At 39.6% G+C, this 14547-nt stretch overlaps 1 protein-coding gene across 2 annotated transcripts in view; it reads right to left on the bottom strand.

Annotated features, from left to right (window-relative positions):
- The window catches only part of DCP2 (decapping mRNA 2), a gene marked incomplete at both ends in the record, with an annotated part of 47589 nt that overhangs the window by 20585 nt on the left and 12457 nt on the right, over positions 1 to 14547 (bottom strand). For both annotated transcript variants that reach the window (XM_084234017.1, XM_084234018.1), the window contains 3 exons: positions 893 to 991; positions 1760 to 1908; positions 7388 to 7539. In XM_084234017.1, the coding sequence (XP_084090143.1) occupies positions 893 to 991; positions 1760 to 1908; positions 7388 to 7539 (400 nt within the window). The remainder of the gene's footprint in view (positions 1 to 892; positions 992 to 1759; positions 1909 to 7387; positions 7540 to 14547) is intronic.

Below are 14547 nucleotides of genomic sequence, written 5' to 3'. Positions count from 1 at the left end.
CTGGGTCTAGAAAGGTACTTAGATAGGATTTGAACAGGCAGTACAAAGAAGGTACTTTTCAGGTAGAGAAATAACATAAGTTTAGAGGCTGAAACAAATCAAATTCAGGGGACAAATAATAAATCCTTTCAACTGAAAATAAAGATAAATTGAGGATGCGGAGGGAGTTTCAATCCTTAAAGAACTAAACTAAAGAGGGCCTCCCCTGGTGGCACAGGTGGTTGAGCGCGCCGCGCTGTAAAGCTGTCCACAGCCTCCACAGTACCGGTTCAATCCCAGCCAGACGGGTGAGGATCCCACATGGCGCAGCAGACCTCTCCTGTCTCACCCTCTGCTCCCCTCAGCAGTGTATTTCGTCAGTCTGCCTGTTCTGTTCCCCACTCTGTCTCTGGTGAATCCTCTCACCCTCTGGCGCATCTGGCCTGTACCACGGTTCTTGTATAAAATAAATAAATAAATAAATCTTTTTTTAAAAAAAAAAAATTAAAATCAAAGAGTATTTGCAGTGGGAGGCTAGACTGGGTCATGACTAATAAAACTAAATGTCTTTGAAATGTTCAAATTGTGCAAATGTTTGGAAGCCAGTATTATAAACAAAAAACAAAGGTTTAATACACAAAATGTTTTACCAATTGCAAATCCAATTCTAAAAGGAAAGGTAGGCAATATGAGAAAAGGAGTTAGAGGTGCTAGAATAGAAAATGGGACAATGAAAGAAAATGGAAATAAGAGGCAAATAAAATACAGTCAACAATTATAAAAGAGATTATTTTATGCTTCTGTATAGAGAATTAGACTATCCAAAAAACAGGTCTACATAGCTAAAACAACAACAAAAACACTTAGAGCAAAAATTAATCAAATATTATTGTTTCAAATTACAATAACTCACCTCTCTAGCAGCACAATCATGTGGCGCTTCTTCTTTATTTACTTTTCCTTTTGGAAATCCCCAGCCTGACTTTGCTAGGTAACCCTGAACCAGTAATACCTACAAAATAAGCAGGGGTAAAAATGTGAAAATAAACCTCACCCTTCTTTCCCATGCTCCTTTCTATGGAGCTATTCTTATTCTTAGTCTTAGTCTTATTCAGGTAATTGTTATCACTGATAATTTATTATAAAATACCTGGTTAAAGTATCTTCCATGAATCTGAATATACCACTAAGAAGAAAGGCCTCTGCCTATTTAAAAATATTTCTTCAGCAATTAGTTTATTCTTTTTTTTAGAATAAGTCATACCAACAAGTACAAAATATTAAGACCCAAATGCAGAATCAAAACATTAATTTTTCAATAAATATACAAAAGTTAGACTTCTAGCAATAAAAATCTAAGTACATTTTAAAACCTCAATTCAGGGGGGCCTCCCGGGTGGCGCAGCGGTTGAGCGCTGGGTTGCGAAGCTGCCTGCAGCCTCTGCAGCACCAGTTTGATCCCCAGCCACCGGGTGAGGGTCCCATATGGCGCACAGACCTCCCCTGCCGCCCACTGCTCCCCTCAGCAGTGTACTTCGGTCCTTCTGCCTGCTCTGCTCCCCGCTCTGGCTCTGGTGAATTCTCTCACCCTCTGGCGCTTCTGACTGTACCCAGTGCTTGTATAAATAAATTAAAAAAAAAAAATTCTTTAAAAATAAAACCTCAATTCAGAACATTACAGAAATAACATTTTATTGATAATCACATGCATTTTATTAGAAGGGTAAAAATTAACGGGCGTCACCATTTCACTAGAAATCTTTTATTTTATTACACTCACATTTTCAAGTGTCTCATCAAGAATAATTGCACCGTATGTTGGTACTCCCATTTTATATTCCTTCCATTCATCCAAAACTTTTTCCACATCTTCACCTTGAGGCAGCAAAAATGGGCAATGACTAAAGAGTATACATAATGTTAAGGAAACTATTGTCTCCCTTAATTAGCATGAGCACTTACATACAGAAAAAGACCTCTTTAAATAACTGTGTTTTATATGAAATTTCTCAAATCTTTATCTCAAGTTTATTTTTCTTGTTTTTGTTTACTCACATTTGTTTTCTCTTGTAACAAATCAAGCTAACTTTGAATATTCATCTCATGGATACTAAAATTAACACATATATTCCAGAACCATGTAATCACACCAGGGCTCAAAAAACTGACAGCAAGAAACAGAATTATAGTACACATACACTGGTAAAAGGTAGAAACTAGTTAACATGCTCAACTCTGGAAAGTAGAACTAGGGGTAAATTCTAGCACTCTATACTGCTGAATTTCTTTACCATGAACATGTATTTCTTTTACAATCAAAACACTCTTTTTAAGAGGAAGATTTATTAAGGACTATAGAGCAAGGTAAATCCGGGTATCAAGGTATAAGTATAGCCTATTTAAAACTGGGCTAAAAGTTGCCTCCCTCCCCCCAAATTGGGCAGAGTAAGATAATTTAGATTAAAAAACAGCAAATTAAAAAAACAAAAGTTAAAGTACATGCTCAGGCTTCCAGTATTCCATGGTATCAAGTGTCTCATCATTCCAATGCTGTGAATTACAAAAAGTATGGGAAAATTGTGATAGTGTTTCTCAAACCCAGGACATATTCTATCAGATTCTCAGGTCCTCCATGAAAACTTTCATACTCTGCTTTCATTTTAATGTTAATCTAAAAACATGTAATATGAGCATCTTTTCGATCCCTTGTATGTTCACATATACTGCATACAAAGACCAGACTTATAATAGGACTACTTTAATTGCTGTATACCATTAAGAACAGAGGAAACCTAACATGCAAGTGATGCACTGGGGCCAAATGATATACAACATTGAAAAAGCAGGTTTCATAACAGATGGAGTAAAGAACTGTGTCAGAAAAACAAGTACTAGACACACATCAAAACATCCTCGAGGGCCTCTGCAGTGCCGGTTCGCTCCCGGCTGCCAGAGAGGGTGTCCCCCCCACACACACACACAAAAATCCTTGTAAAGGATCAGCATTACGATCACATTGTGATGTGTGGTTTGGTTTATACAAAGACATCCCATTAAATTCATTATATGAAACTAAGTTTTATGAGAACTACAGCTTTGTATTTCAAACTTTGTTTTCATTTTATAGTTATAGTAAGAACCAAGAGGTCATGAAGAGTCCAGAAGTTAACATCACTGCAATTAAAAAAAGGCACTAGGTTAATCTCAGGGAGGGGAGGGGAAAGAAAAAAATCAAGTTTGGCTATAACACAAACTATAGGTTTCTACACAGATTCTAAAAGTTATTCTCAATAAAAGCCTAACTTTAGATGTTCAGTAAAATCCCTTACACCTTTTAAGGTTACAGAGATTTTTTTCAAATCTAAGTATAAATTTTAAATAAATGGCTATTTTTCCATTAAAAATTTAACCAGAGAAAAATAAAAACCCAGAAACAGGAATAAATGTCAGTAGTTTAGAAAGTAGAATACTTATTCAGTTATCTTCTTTCTCTTCCTTCTACCTACAATGCTCCTTATAATATCAACTACATCGCTAACTCTACTGTTATCTTGTATTTTATTTCTAAATCAGTAAAAAACTTCTTTTAAAAGAATAAAGAGATTAATCAACTGACAGCTTTACAAGTATTTAACACTTTTCCTTTATCCATTTTTTTACCCCAAAACCACCACAAAAGTGAGTCAAATAAACTAAATACAGTTCAAGATACACTTGTAATTAACATTGAAAAAAACGTGTACTTACCAAAGTTCATACAATGAGAACCAAAACCAAATGACATCAATTTACCCACTGAAAACTCTTTAATCCTTCTTCAAACTTAATAATCATCGAAGTAATTCATGGGACTGAAAGTTCTAGAAATATTATTATTCGATGAAAATATATTTAATTATAAAAACCCTATAATGTAAGGATTGTTAACTATCATTTCTAACTTTCACTGAAATTCTTCCTTGACTACTCTCTGATCTTAACCCCCAAATTATTCTGTGTGCTGAATCTGGGTTACTGGGCCTTAATCAACAGTACTAAGAAAAAAGAATGTCAGATGGATTAGAGATAGAATATGACAATGTTAAGCACATGTCCACTTGAAGTTTGTATTTACACATTCTTTTGAATAAGTAATTTTTATATAACCCTTTTATTAACACTTTGCAGAAACATGAAAAATCCGCTGTGGGTATAAACAAATCATTTAGGGCATAATCTCCACCTCAAATCCTACCATTATCTTAGATAACATCAATTTCCCCACGGACAACAAAGCTCTTCTGAAGTTCTTTGTTTTTTTTAAATTATAAATTTTATTTTTATATTCCCCATACAATTGCAACCCCCTTATTTTGACCCCAATCCCTCCCCTCCCCGCCCCCCAACCCCATAGAATGTCTCTGGTTCATAGTTGTTTGTTGATTTTGATTTTTACTTTCTTATAGTTATTCTTTTTCCTGGTCCCTTATTTAAGTTTTCTAGATTCCTGCTATGAGTGAGACCATCCGGTATTTTTCTTTTTCTTTCTGGCTTATTTCGCTGAGCATGATCCCTTCAGCGCCTTCACTTACGCATATTTCTTATCTTTCACATCCACTTTCTACTTCTGGGACCAATTCCCAGAGCAATGTTCTGGGCCTTGCCATCACCATCATTGGAACTATTCTGACAATTTGATTAAGATAAAATATCTTGACCATAACTTTCTATGGCATTCTTTCAGTTACTCACAGCATTATTACATCATTATTTGACATTTACCTTTATTCTCCTTTCTCCATATTAGCAATAGGGTCCATTACTATAATCAAGCTCTTAGCAATCCTATCTGTCGTTCTCTGTACAGCTCCCTAGCAAAGCTTCATCTCAGGAGCAAATTCAGGATATCCATCCTCTATCAAAATTCCTGAGCATTTACTGAAGAAAACTCATAAGATCATGTACAACTTACAAAAGTGAAAACAGGCATAAAAAGTGCCACAATCTCCCCAACATTGCATGTCTAGTGAAATGGCAAAGATGGGAAGCTATTCCAAGGAATCTGGCATCAGGTGCTATTAACTCATGCTATTAACTTTTTTATACTACACAGGCAAAATCTCCATTTAAATATCCTAAAGGTACCACAAACCATCTTGTGCGTAACTTCATTCCCCCCACAAAGTTTCTCCTAAAACTTTTTCTACCGATGGAATAGCACACCCACCCAACTCAAATGCTCAAACCAGAAATCTGTGTCCAAGCACTCATACCTTGTCCCACACCCACCCCAAACATCCAATTTAACACTAATTTTAACTTCCAAAAACATTCAAATTTAACCTCTTCATTCACTTCTATCCTAGGTTTCCATTTATTTTTCTCATAAATTATGAAAATGCGATTTACTAGATTCCCAATCTCACCTTCCAGAGTTGTCTTTCTAAACACCCCTAGACAGAAGAGCAAAGGCAGAAAATGTTAAAAATAGGCAAATACATAAGAAAGGTATGATGGCATACGTAATATTATTTCAACTTTCTTTAATGTGGAAGTTTTCCCCCAGTGAAAAAATCTAACGTTTTCTTTTCGATCTCCTACACTGGTCTATCACTCTTAAGTATAAAGTACCCCCCCCCAAAAAAAAGGCATACAAGACCCTTATAGCACTGACTGTCTCTCCAAAGTTATCTCATCTTCCACCCCACTCATTCAAAACCCAACATATTTAACTTCTCACTCTTTCATATAGCAGTTTCTCACAGATTCCCTCCAAAGAAAACTTTTATCTAGCTTCAAACCTGAGTTGAGTATCCCACTCTTCTATCCCCACTAAACCCTATACTACCCTATCAAAATTTACCAAACTGCATTGCCATCATTTCCTTTCCTGTCTCTCTTCATCTTCTTAAAGATAGAAACTGCATTTTCCTTGTTCACTGCAGAATGCCTGGCACAGAGTAAGTGCTCCATTACTTAATACCACATTAGCATAAGTTTTTTTCTTCATGTAACTTAATTTAAAAAAGCATAACTAAAATAGGTTCTCAATTTTTTAATAGCAAAGAAAGATCAGAACTCATGCTATATACAAAATTTTATCCCAAACCTCAAAGTACATGTGATATTGTTTTGGTGGACCAAACTCACAGAATTAAGAGGATTTAGCTGTTTTCATCATATTTCTCTAATTACATTATAACTGCTTAAAAGCAGTCTTTCTCCACAGAACCTATACTCCAAGGCCTTAACAAAAGAACGTTAAATGTCACCTCTATCCTCCTTGATTTCTCATTTATTTCTTCACATGGAATGTGAAGATGATGAATGATCAAATAGCTTGATCATTTCTTCCAACGAAAAGTGTCTCCTCAGTTCTTTCTTTACAGCCTCTCTATTATGGTTCAGGACCCTCAATGGTCCCTATCTCAAGTTATGTTACTGTCCATCCTATGGTTCAACCTATCCTGCCAAATAAATCTTCTTGAGTGCCACTTTCAAATGAGCTCAATAATCTTCTCTACCCCTGCTCAAAAACTTTTTATGACTATCGGTCATCTAGAACAGTGTTCTATCCATTTGTGCTGAGTCCTTACCTATTCCTACTCCAACTCTAGTACAGGACACTGAACTTTTGAATACAATTACAATTCAACATATGACTTATAGTTAAAAGTTACCTACAGAATGAAAATCAAAGATTTTAGACACAAATCCATCCTTTATACCCTCTATTCATATCTCCTATTACAGACATAATAGGAAGAACCACCCCCGGATCAAACTAATTTACTTTCTGAGATAACCATTATGTTTTCCAGCTCTCCAATTTTGCTCAATCCCTTTTCATTACCTGGTAAATATTATTCCCCACTTCTGTCTACTGAGAAAGCCCTTTATTCCCTTAAAAATATAATTGCACCTAAAATATTTCCAGTTTCCCCAAATTCTAAAAGCACTTCATATCAGGCATTTTCTGCTTTATGACACAGTTTCTTTACTAATCTTAAATATTAATATGACAAATTATGACAAGTTTCTATTATATTTGAAGTCTTCTTTATATTTTCCAGAAATCAAAAACACTAGTTTGAACACACTAAGTATTCAATAAATAGCTAAGAATTTCTATCCCATCTAATTAAAAACAATGTGGTTAAATGAAAACAATAGAAAACGAAAAATCAATTCTACAAACAGGCTGGACAGCTATAAATGCTAAGAAAATCCAATTTAATTCTAGTCATCAGTGTACACCTCAAAGGATCCTCTATGTAAAAGAACACTTTTAAATTCTGTCTACTATTTGACAATTTTAGAAATCAAGAACGTTTTATCTAATAGGTTATAAATCTCAAAGACAAGATATAATCTGTGTTAAAATATTAGTAAGAATGAACAACAGTAGTTACATTTATAAAAAGGATATCAGCTTTAGCAAAGTCTCTTATCCCACACTGAGGTAATCCTGGTGTGTTCTGCATGTAGAAATCCAAGTAAAACCAATGGGCAAGTTCAATCTGAAAACACACTCGAATAGCATTGTCTCTTTCCTCACTGGGAATATGCAAAATAAACCGGCTGTCAAAAACAAAAAAGCATGTAAGACATTACATTTACAAACCATACAATTCATTTTCATCTACTTTAACACAGAAAAGGGATCAAAAATGGTGCTGATAAAGAAAGCAAAACTGGGTGAAACTATTATAGAGAAGATGAATCTTAAGAAAAAAATAATGGTGTCCTGTGTATCTCACTCATGAAGAATTTTTGAAAGATATCATTCGCCCTCTGGCCACAAGTACTTATAGCTCACTAACAATAAATTAAGTGAGCAGGAAAACAACTTTTCCCAGGACTTCTGGCACCATTTTCTAATAATAATATGTCAATATATTCAGATAATCCAAGAGAAAAGACACCTGTTTATCTTCACACTTATTACAAAGCAATATTAAAGAAATCTATACTCTGTTGCTCATTAATAGACGTCCCAAAGAGTCTAATCTGGAGACTCTGCAGTCAGTTCAAACTAACTTTCAAATACACTCAACAATTAAAAATCCTAAAGGGAAGGTATTTTTTTACATATGGAGTATAAATGTAACTAAGTTATATATATACCTATGTATATGTGTGAATAAGATAATGACCTGCATTTTTGTGCAAGAACAATTTGTGAGTTTAAGTGAATGTGATTTATAGCAGTAATTATTTCTTCCCATTGTTTCTTCCACAGAATTGCATATTTGGCAATTCCATCTTCAAGGGAGCTTGAGAGACAAATTGCACTACAAAAGTCCACTGCTTTTTGGAGTCTTTTAAAAAATTTTTATGCCCATGACTCCCTTCCAGTCCTTCATGATTGGGTACCTGCTTATTTCTCAGCTATCACTTCTCTCTTCTGTACTAAGATTCCTCCAATGTTGTATTCTATGAATCCAACGATCTGTTCTATGTCTTCTTTATCTTTGGTTCCCTTGGTTTACAATGTAATGTCAATGACTTTCCAGGTATCTGTCGTGCACCTACTTACGCTGTACTATGGCTGTTGGTTGAATTGTGGCCCCCAAAAGAAATGTTCAAGTTTTAACTCCTACTACCCTCATTCGGAGAAGATTTCATACTCTGGGGCTATCAACTTAAAATGGTATCTTTAGGATAAGCCTTACCCAGGTATCACTGGTTTCCCTCCTAACAGGGAAATGGGACACAACACTCCTCGAGGGAAGACGGTAAGACTTGAAAGAATGCCATGTGAAGAGCGGAAAATTGGAGTAATAAATCTATAACTATAAAACACCTGGGGCTACCAGAAATAAGAAGAGGTAAAAAAAGGATTCTTCCCTACAGGTTTCAGAATCAGTATGGTTGTGCTGACACACTGATTTCAGACTTGTAGCCTCCAAAATGGTGAGAATAAATTTCTGTTGATTTCAGTCATCCATTTTGTGAAACATTATCAAAGCCCTAGGTAACTATTACATACCATATGCTACAACCAGGTAGAAATACAGAATTATAAAATATGAAATAGTATATTTCTAAATATTCCTTCTCTTACTCAGGTAAATCAGACTCCTCTGAAGACTCACTCTGAATACTCTCTCACTTCTCTACTAAAGCAATTACCTAAATTTTACTATTGTTTTCCAAACTCTTTCAAACTAATTACTGATAATTTACATGATTTTCACATACTTTTATTCCCATAGCCTACCAACTGGCTGACACATACTGATAACGACATACAGGTAATTATAATTTATCTCTTAAATGATGACACAGGTTCCTATTCCTGGTAAGAGGTCACAAGCACACACCACTCTCTTCCTTCCATTAAGATGCAGTTTGGAAACCTGGACTGAATGCAAGGGGCAGTTAACTTGAGGATTGTGAAAATAACAGCAGGAAGACTGGGAAAGATGTTCAGTATTTAAAATATATCTACAAATTTTCCAACCTCCAGTATTACCCCCAGGCTGGATTGAGGGTGTAACGAGCAGAAATAAAGAACTCGAGTTTAAACACTCTAGTTCTGCCGTAAGGATCAAGAAAGGTGTCTAAAGGAGTAACCTAAAGCATAGAATTAAAGGAGGAAATTTTCCCTTTTCATTTTCTCTTTCTCTGGTGACCCAGCCCTAAGCAATACCATACTGGTTGCAGAGGTAAGAGTAAGAGCAGCAGTGAAATGGACACAGAGCATATTAACTATGAGGGATGGGAATCCTCATCTCAATCACAAGACCTGCATGGTCTCAGGAGAATGGGACCAAATTCTATTGTTTTTTCCTTCTATCCTCCAACTGGGTGGTCCCACAAATAAGCAGAACTACAAGAAGTGTGTGGCAGTGGCATTCTAGCAAATAGACCAAAGAGGGAAGAATCAAGGAATCAAGTAGTATCAGGGGGATAGCATAGGAAAGCAGTTGAGGAAGATGGACCTGAAACAGCTACAGGGGGGTTGCGGGTGGGTAGATAGGAGGGTGTGGAGGTGGCTATCGCAGGTCAAAGGGCAGTACCCAGTAAAGGACAGTTCACTGTCTGTGGGTTCTTCACCTGCTAACACAATTGTGAGACCACTGAGGTTCAGGGAACAACAACAATGGGGCTTATTTAACAAACAAGGGAAACAGTTTCTAAGGCCACAAATGGCTAGCTATCTCACCCCAGGTAGTGTGCAGTGTCCAAAAATCCCAAACAAAAGGCCGCTCATCCAAGATGGTGATGTCCTGTCAACAAGAGCCTGGAGCTCATGGCACACCAGCAAGCAGCAGGCCAGGATCCAACTCACAGCAGCTGGAGGTGGGCACTAAGATGATGCCACAGCCCACAGCAACAGTCTGAAGGCTGTGCTGGACAGCACCAGATACTGTACCAGACAGCAAAGGAGGCAGCAGCATTAGGAGGTGGGGTCAGATAATTAACAGCTCTCAAAAGTGACCCAGACACAGAGGCAAATGGCTGGTAGTGCTGGTCACCCAATTACCAGAAGCCGTGTTATTAACATTAGTGTTACAGCTCTTTGTGAGTTGTTGGCCCACATCAACAACAAACAGTACTTGACACAACAGGTCTGGGGCCTTTGGTGCTCTTTCCAGGCGATGTAACAGGCAGGCCAGAGGCAGGTGCTGCCAACCCAGACTTTGCAAAGCTCTTCGGTTTCTCTATGAAGCTTTCAGCTTCTCTTCTTTCTTCAGAGGTAGGCTTCCCAGGCTGCGTCTTTCTCCTTTCTCCAGAGATCAGGAAAAGAGATTCCTTCTCAAGCACAGATTGACTGTGCAAGAGAGTCAGTACCTCTTCTGAGATCAGAACCAGGATTCTGAGTGTACAAGAGTCCCAAGCTGGCTCCTGCCCTTCCTTATATCCTCTTTCAGGGTTCTCCCCAACCCCCACCACAAGTCTGATTGAATCGTTTTCAATCCTGTGGCTGATTGGACCATTCACCAATCAGTTCACAGCTCACACCTGATCTGCCCATTCCACAATCCAGACACTAAATCCACAGGCCTGGTGGAGCTCCACGCTCTTCCCTGCAGCCCTGAACTAGGGGCTGCATGCCCTGGTGTAGGTAAGTGAAAATTATCAGGATTTTCCGCCCTCCCGCCATTAGCATTAATGATGCATCCCTGCAGTCCTACATAAATGCCTGATGGCGGGCACCTGGAGTAGGGCGTAGGCATGCACAGGTGGGCTTATAAAGGCAGTGTCTTGCGGACGCCAGCAGAAAATGAGAAAAAAACGAGAGAGAACCAGCAGAGCAGCAAAGAAAACAAGAGACTACAAGAGAACGCCAGAGGGCCCAGAGGAGTGAAGATTTGCCAGGGGCTGGGAGGCCTGCCAGCCTCCTGGCCCTCCTGCCTGCTGTGTACCTGGTTGCTGCATTACAGATGGTGTAAAAAGCACTCAATAAAAGCCTAAAAAGCCACTGAGGGCTCCAGGACTCTCCTATACCTATCTGCTTAGGTCACAGAGAACCTACTCTGTTGTGCCTTCCTGCCCCTACACCTGGGAACCACTGCCACCCACTATCACTGCAGGCCTCTGCCTGCAGCCCAGGCAGAGCCCAGTGGGGCCACTGGTGGTGGACGGTAAAATCCCCATTACCTGCTGCTGCTTGCACAGCCTGCAAGCAGTGGTCTGGAGCCAAGAGTCAGAGCCCTGAGGGGACAAGGGAGGCATTGGTTTTAGACCAATTGAATTGTTTATGAACACAGGTGTCCAGCCCCAAGCTACAGAATTTTGGATTAGGCTACAAAACAGTATACCACAGACTTTGTGAACAGAACTACACAAAGACCATAAACAAGCCTCAGAACAGTTACTGGGTTATATACACAACACTAACAGCACTGAAAATACTAGCAGCATTTCAGTATTTGAAAAAGTAGTTGAAATACCAATTGTAGTGCCAGCAAGGCACAGAACAGGTTTTCTAATGATTTGGACAGACAGGTAAAGGAGTCCTGGAGTCCTTGGTGGCTTTTTCAGGCTTTTAATGATCATTCTACACCAACTATTGTGGGGCAAGCTCACAGGCTGGCAAGGCAGGAAGGCCGGTGGGCAGAGGCCTCCCAGGCCCCACCCATCTGTACTCCTTGGGCTTTCTCTGGCATTGTCTTGTGGTCTTACATCTCTGCACTCATTCTCATGTAGCCATTCTCCACCACACATCGTCCTGTGTGACACTGCCCTTAAAGCCTCAGCCTCCAGGCTCAGGTGCGCCCACTTACGCATGTCCATACCATACTCCAAGTGCCCACCATCAGGTACATGTACCTTGGGCCTATGCTCCCAAGCACCTCCTGCATTCAAGATCACAGGTGATAGCCACAGCGATTATGGCATAAAAGCCTGACCAATCTTCATTTACCCTACACTAATGCAACCAGAAAATGAGAAAAGAACAACCCAATCAAAAACATGAGGGAGTCCAGAAAGATAGAAGCAAAGTGAAGATGCTGGGCTCACTACCTCCATGAACTCACAACCAGACTACAGTAGAACAAAGTAAAAGAACCCTGAAGAAAAAAACAGTGATCACCAACACACACTAGAAGAAATATTCCAGTGGAAAGGGCTAAGAAAACATTGAAGTGAATGGGCTTATGGTGACACTGGGGGCAGTACAGAACAGTCTACAATTGCTTACTCAGGAGCAAATGCCACCCACTATCAGGGACTCTTGAGACCCAGCACTGCCTTGAATAAGGGGGTGTGTAAAGCTGGTGCCCAGGCCAAAGGGTACACTATTGGAAAGCTATAGGAACAGGGGTGCAAAGCAAGGATTACTGGCTTGAGCCTCAGGCTCAAAATATAGACCAGGTGGAGCCTAATCAGCAGTGATAAACAGGTCAAATAACCTGTAGTGGCTTATAAAAGAGGCTGATACAGGCAGCAAGGGGCACTAAAACTGGCCAAGGACACTGCCCAAACAGTTTATCAGTCACTGTCTGAGTTCTTCACCCACGTAGACAACTGTAAGACTGCTCAGCTTCAGAGAACAATAATGGATTTACTTAAAAAGCCAGGGGGAAACAAAGAGTTACTGAGGCCAGAAATGGCCGTTTAGCTCACCCAAAGCTGTGTCCAGAGTTTTTAAGTTCTAAACAAGCAGCATCAAAGATGGCATCTTTCCCATCACTGACGCAGAGCTCCTCTCCCTAATAATACGTCACATGCCCAAGATGGTGTCTTCCTGCCACTGAGGCCTGGAGCATGCAGCAGCAGACTATAGTCCAGGTTCCAACTCATAAAGACAACAAAAGACAAAACAAGAGATGCTCACAGAGCTGCCGAGATGCCCCAGCACAGCACCAGACAAGCTACACTCAAAATAGCATATTCAGCTGCTGAACTACCCACCAAATAGCCACACTCATGCAGCTCAGCAAGGCACCAGCTCCAGGTCTTCCCCTTCCCTGCCAGGCTGTAACAGCAGCAAAAACCTGGAACAGTTTCAGTTGCTTGGCTACTTGTAAAGCCTCTGAACATTTCCTCTCTGAGGTTGGCTGCTGGAGGCCTCTCCACATCCTTCAGAGGCCCCCAACAGCCTCTGGAAGATTGGCATGGTGGGGGCTAAACTCACTGACCCTGAAATCGCTGATATTCAAAAATGCTAAATCTCAAAAGCTGAATCCCAAACACCAAATGCTCCAAAGCTGAATCCTGAACACCAAATCCCAAACACGGCATCCCAGGGGCTGCTTCTGCAGTCCCCTCTATTACTTATCAGAATCTCCACCCCAAAATGTGATACTTTTTAGCTTTTTCCCTGGGGCTATCTATCCTCACCAACAAACCCCTCCTGGGGGAACCACTTACAACAATCTTTGGCTTCAGCCACGGCTTACAAGGCTACTTACTCAAAGCTGTACAAGGCTACTTACTCAAAGCTGAGGTAGGGATATTCAAAACACCTGCCACCTACATCCTAGGGTCAAAACCAAAACAAGAACACCTAATAAACTAGAACTTAACCACCTGTTAATAACACTCCAAGATAGGGCTCTGTGCTGGAAAAGCGAACATTCCCAATCTGTGGCCTTGTATCAAATACAACCCATGCCCAGCAGTACACCTAGTGCTCAAAAAAAAAAACCTGCAGGTGGAAACAGACACAAGGCTATAAGAAACACTAAGACCCAGGAATCAGCCTAGAAATTACTGTGGATCCTCAACATACAACTCTGGTTCCACAGCACAGTAGAAAATGAATCCCTGACACTCACTGGAGATGCTGCTCTGGTGCTCTACCACCCTTTGAGAGTGTCAGATATTCTCTGATTACTTCAACTGATACACAGGCAACAGTCTGAAAACCTAATCCTATTATAACAATAGCTTAAAAATAAGGAGACAGAAGAACAAAAAAAAAAAAAAAAAAAAAGAGGGAAAAAACCCTTAGAGGCCCAAAACAAAATAATGTTGTAAGGGTTAGAATAGACACGGTGCAAGTTTTCTGATCCCATGCAGACCAGGTAAAGGAGGAGTCAGAGTCCTCAGCGGTTTTTTGCAGGTCTTTTATTGGGGTTTACCAGATATATGGCAGGCAGGGGTGCTGGGGGGCCAGGAGGCTGGCAGGCC

The sequence above is a fragment of the Talpa europaea genome (genome assembly GCF_964194135.1).
Source record: "Talpa europaea genome assembly, chromosome: 5".
NCBI lineage: Eukaryota > Metazoa > Chordata > Mammalia > Eulipotyphla > Talpidae > Talpa > Talpa europaea.
Note: the sequence above shows the minus strand (reverse complement) of the source record. Positions and strands in the feature narration are given on the sequence as shown.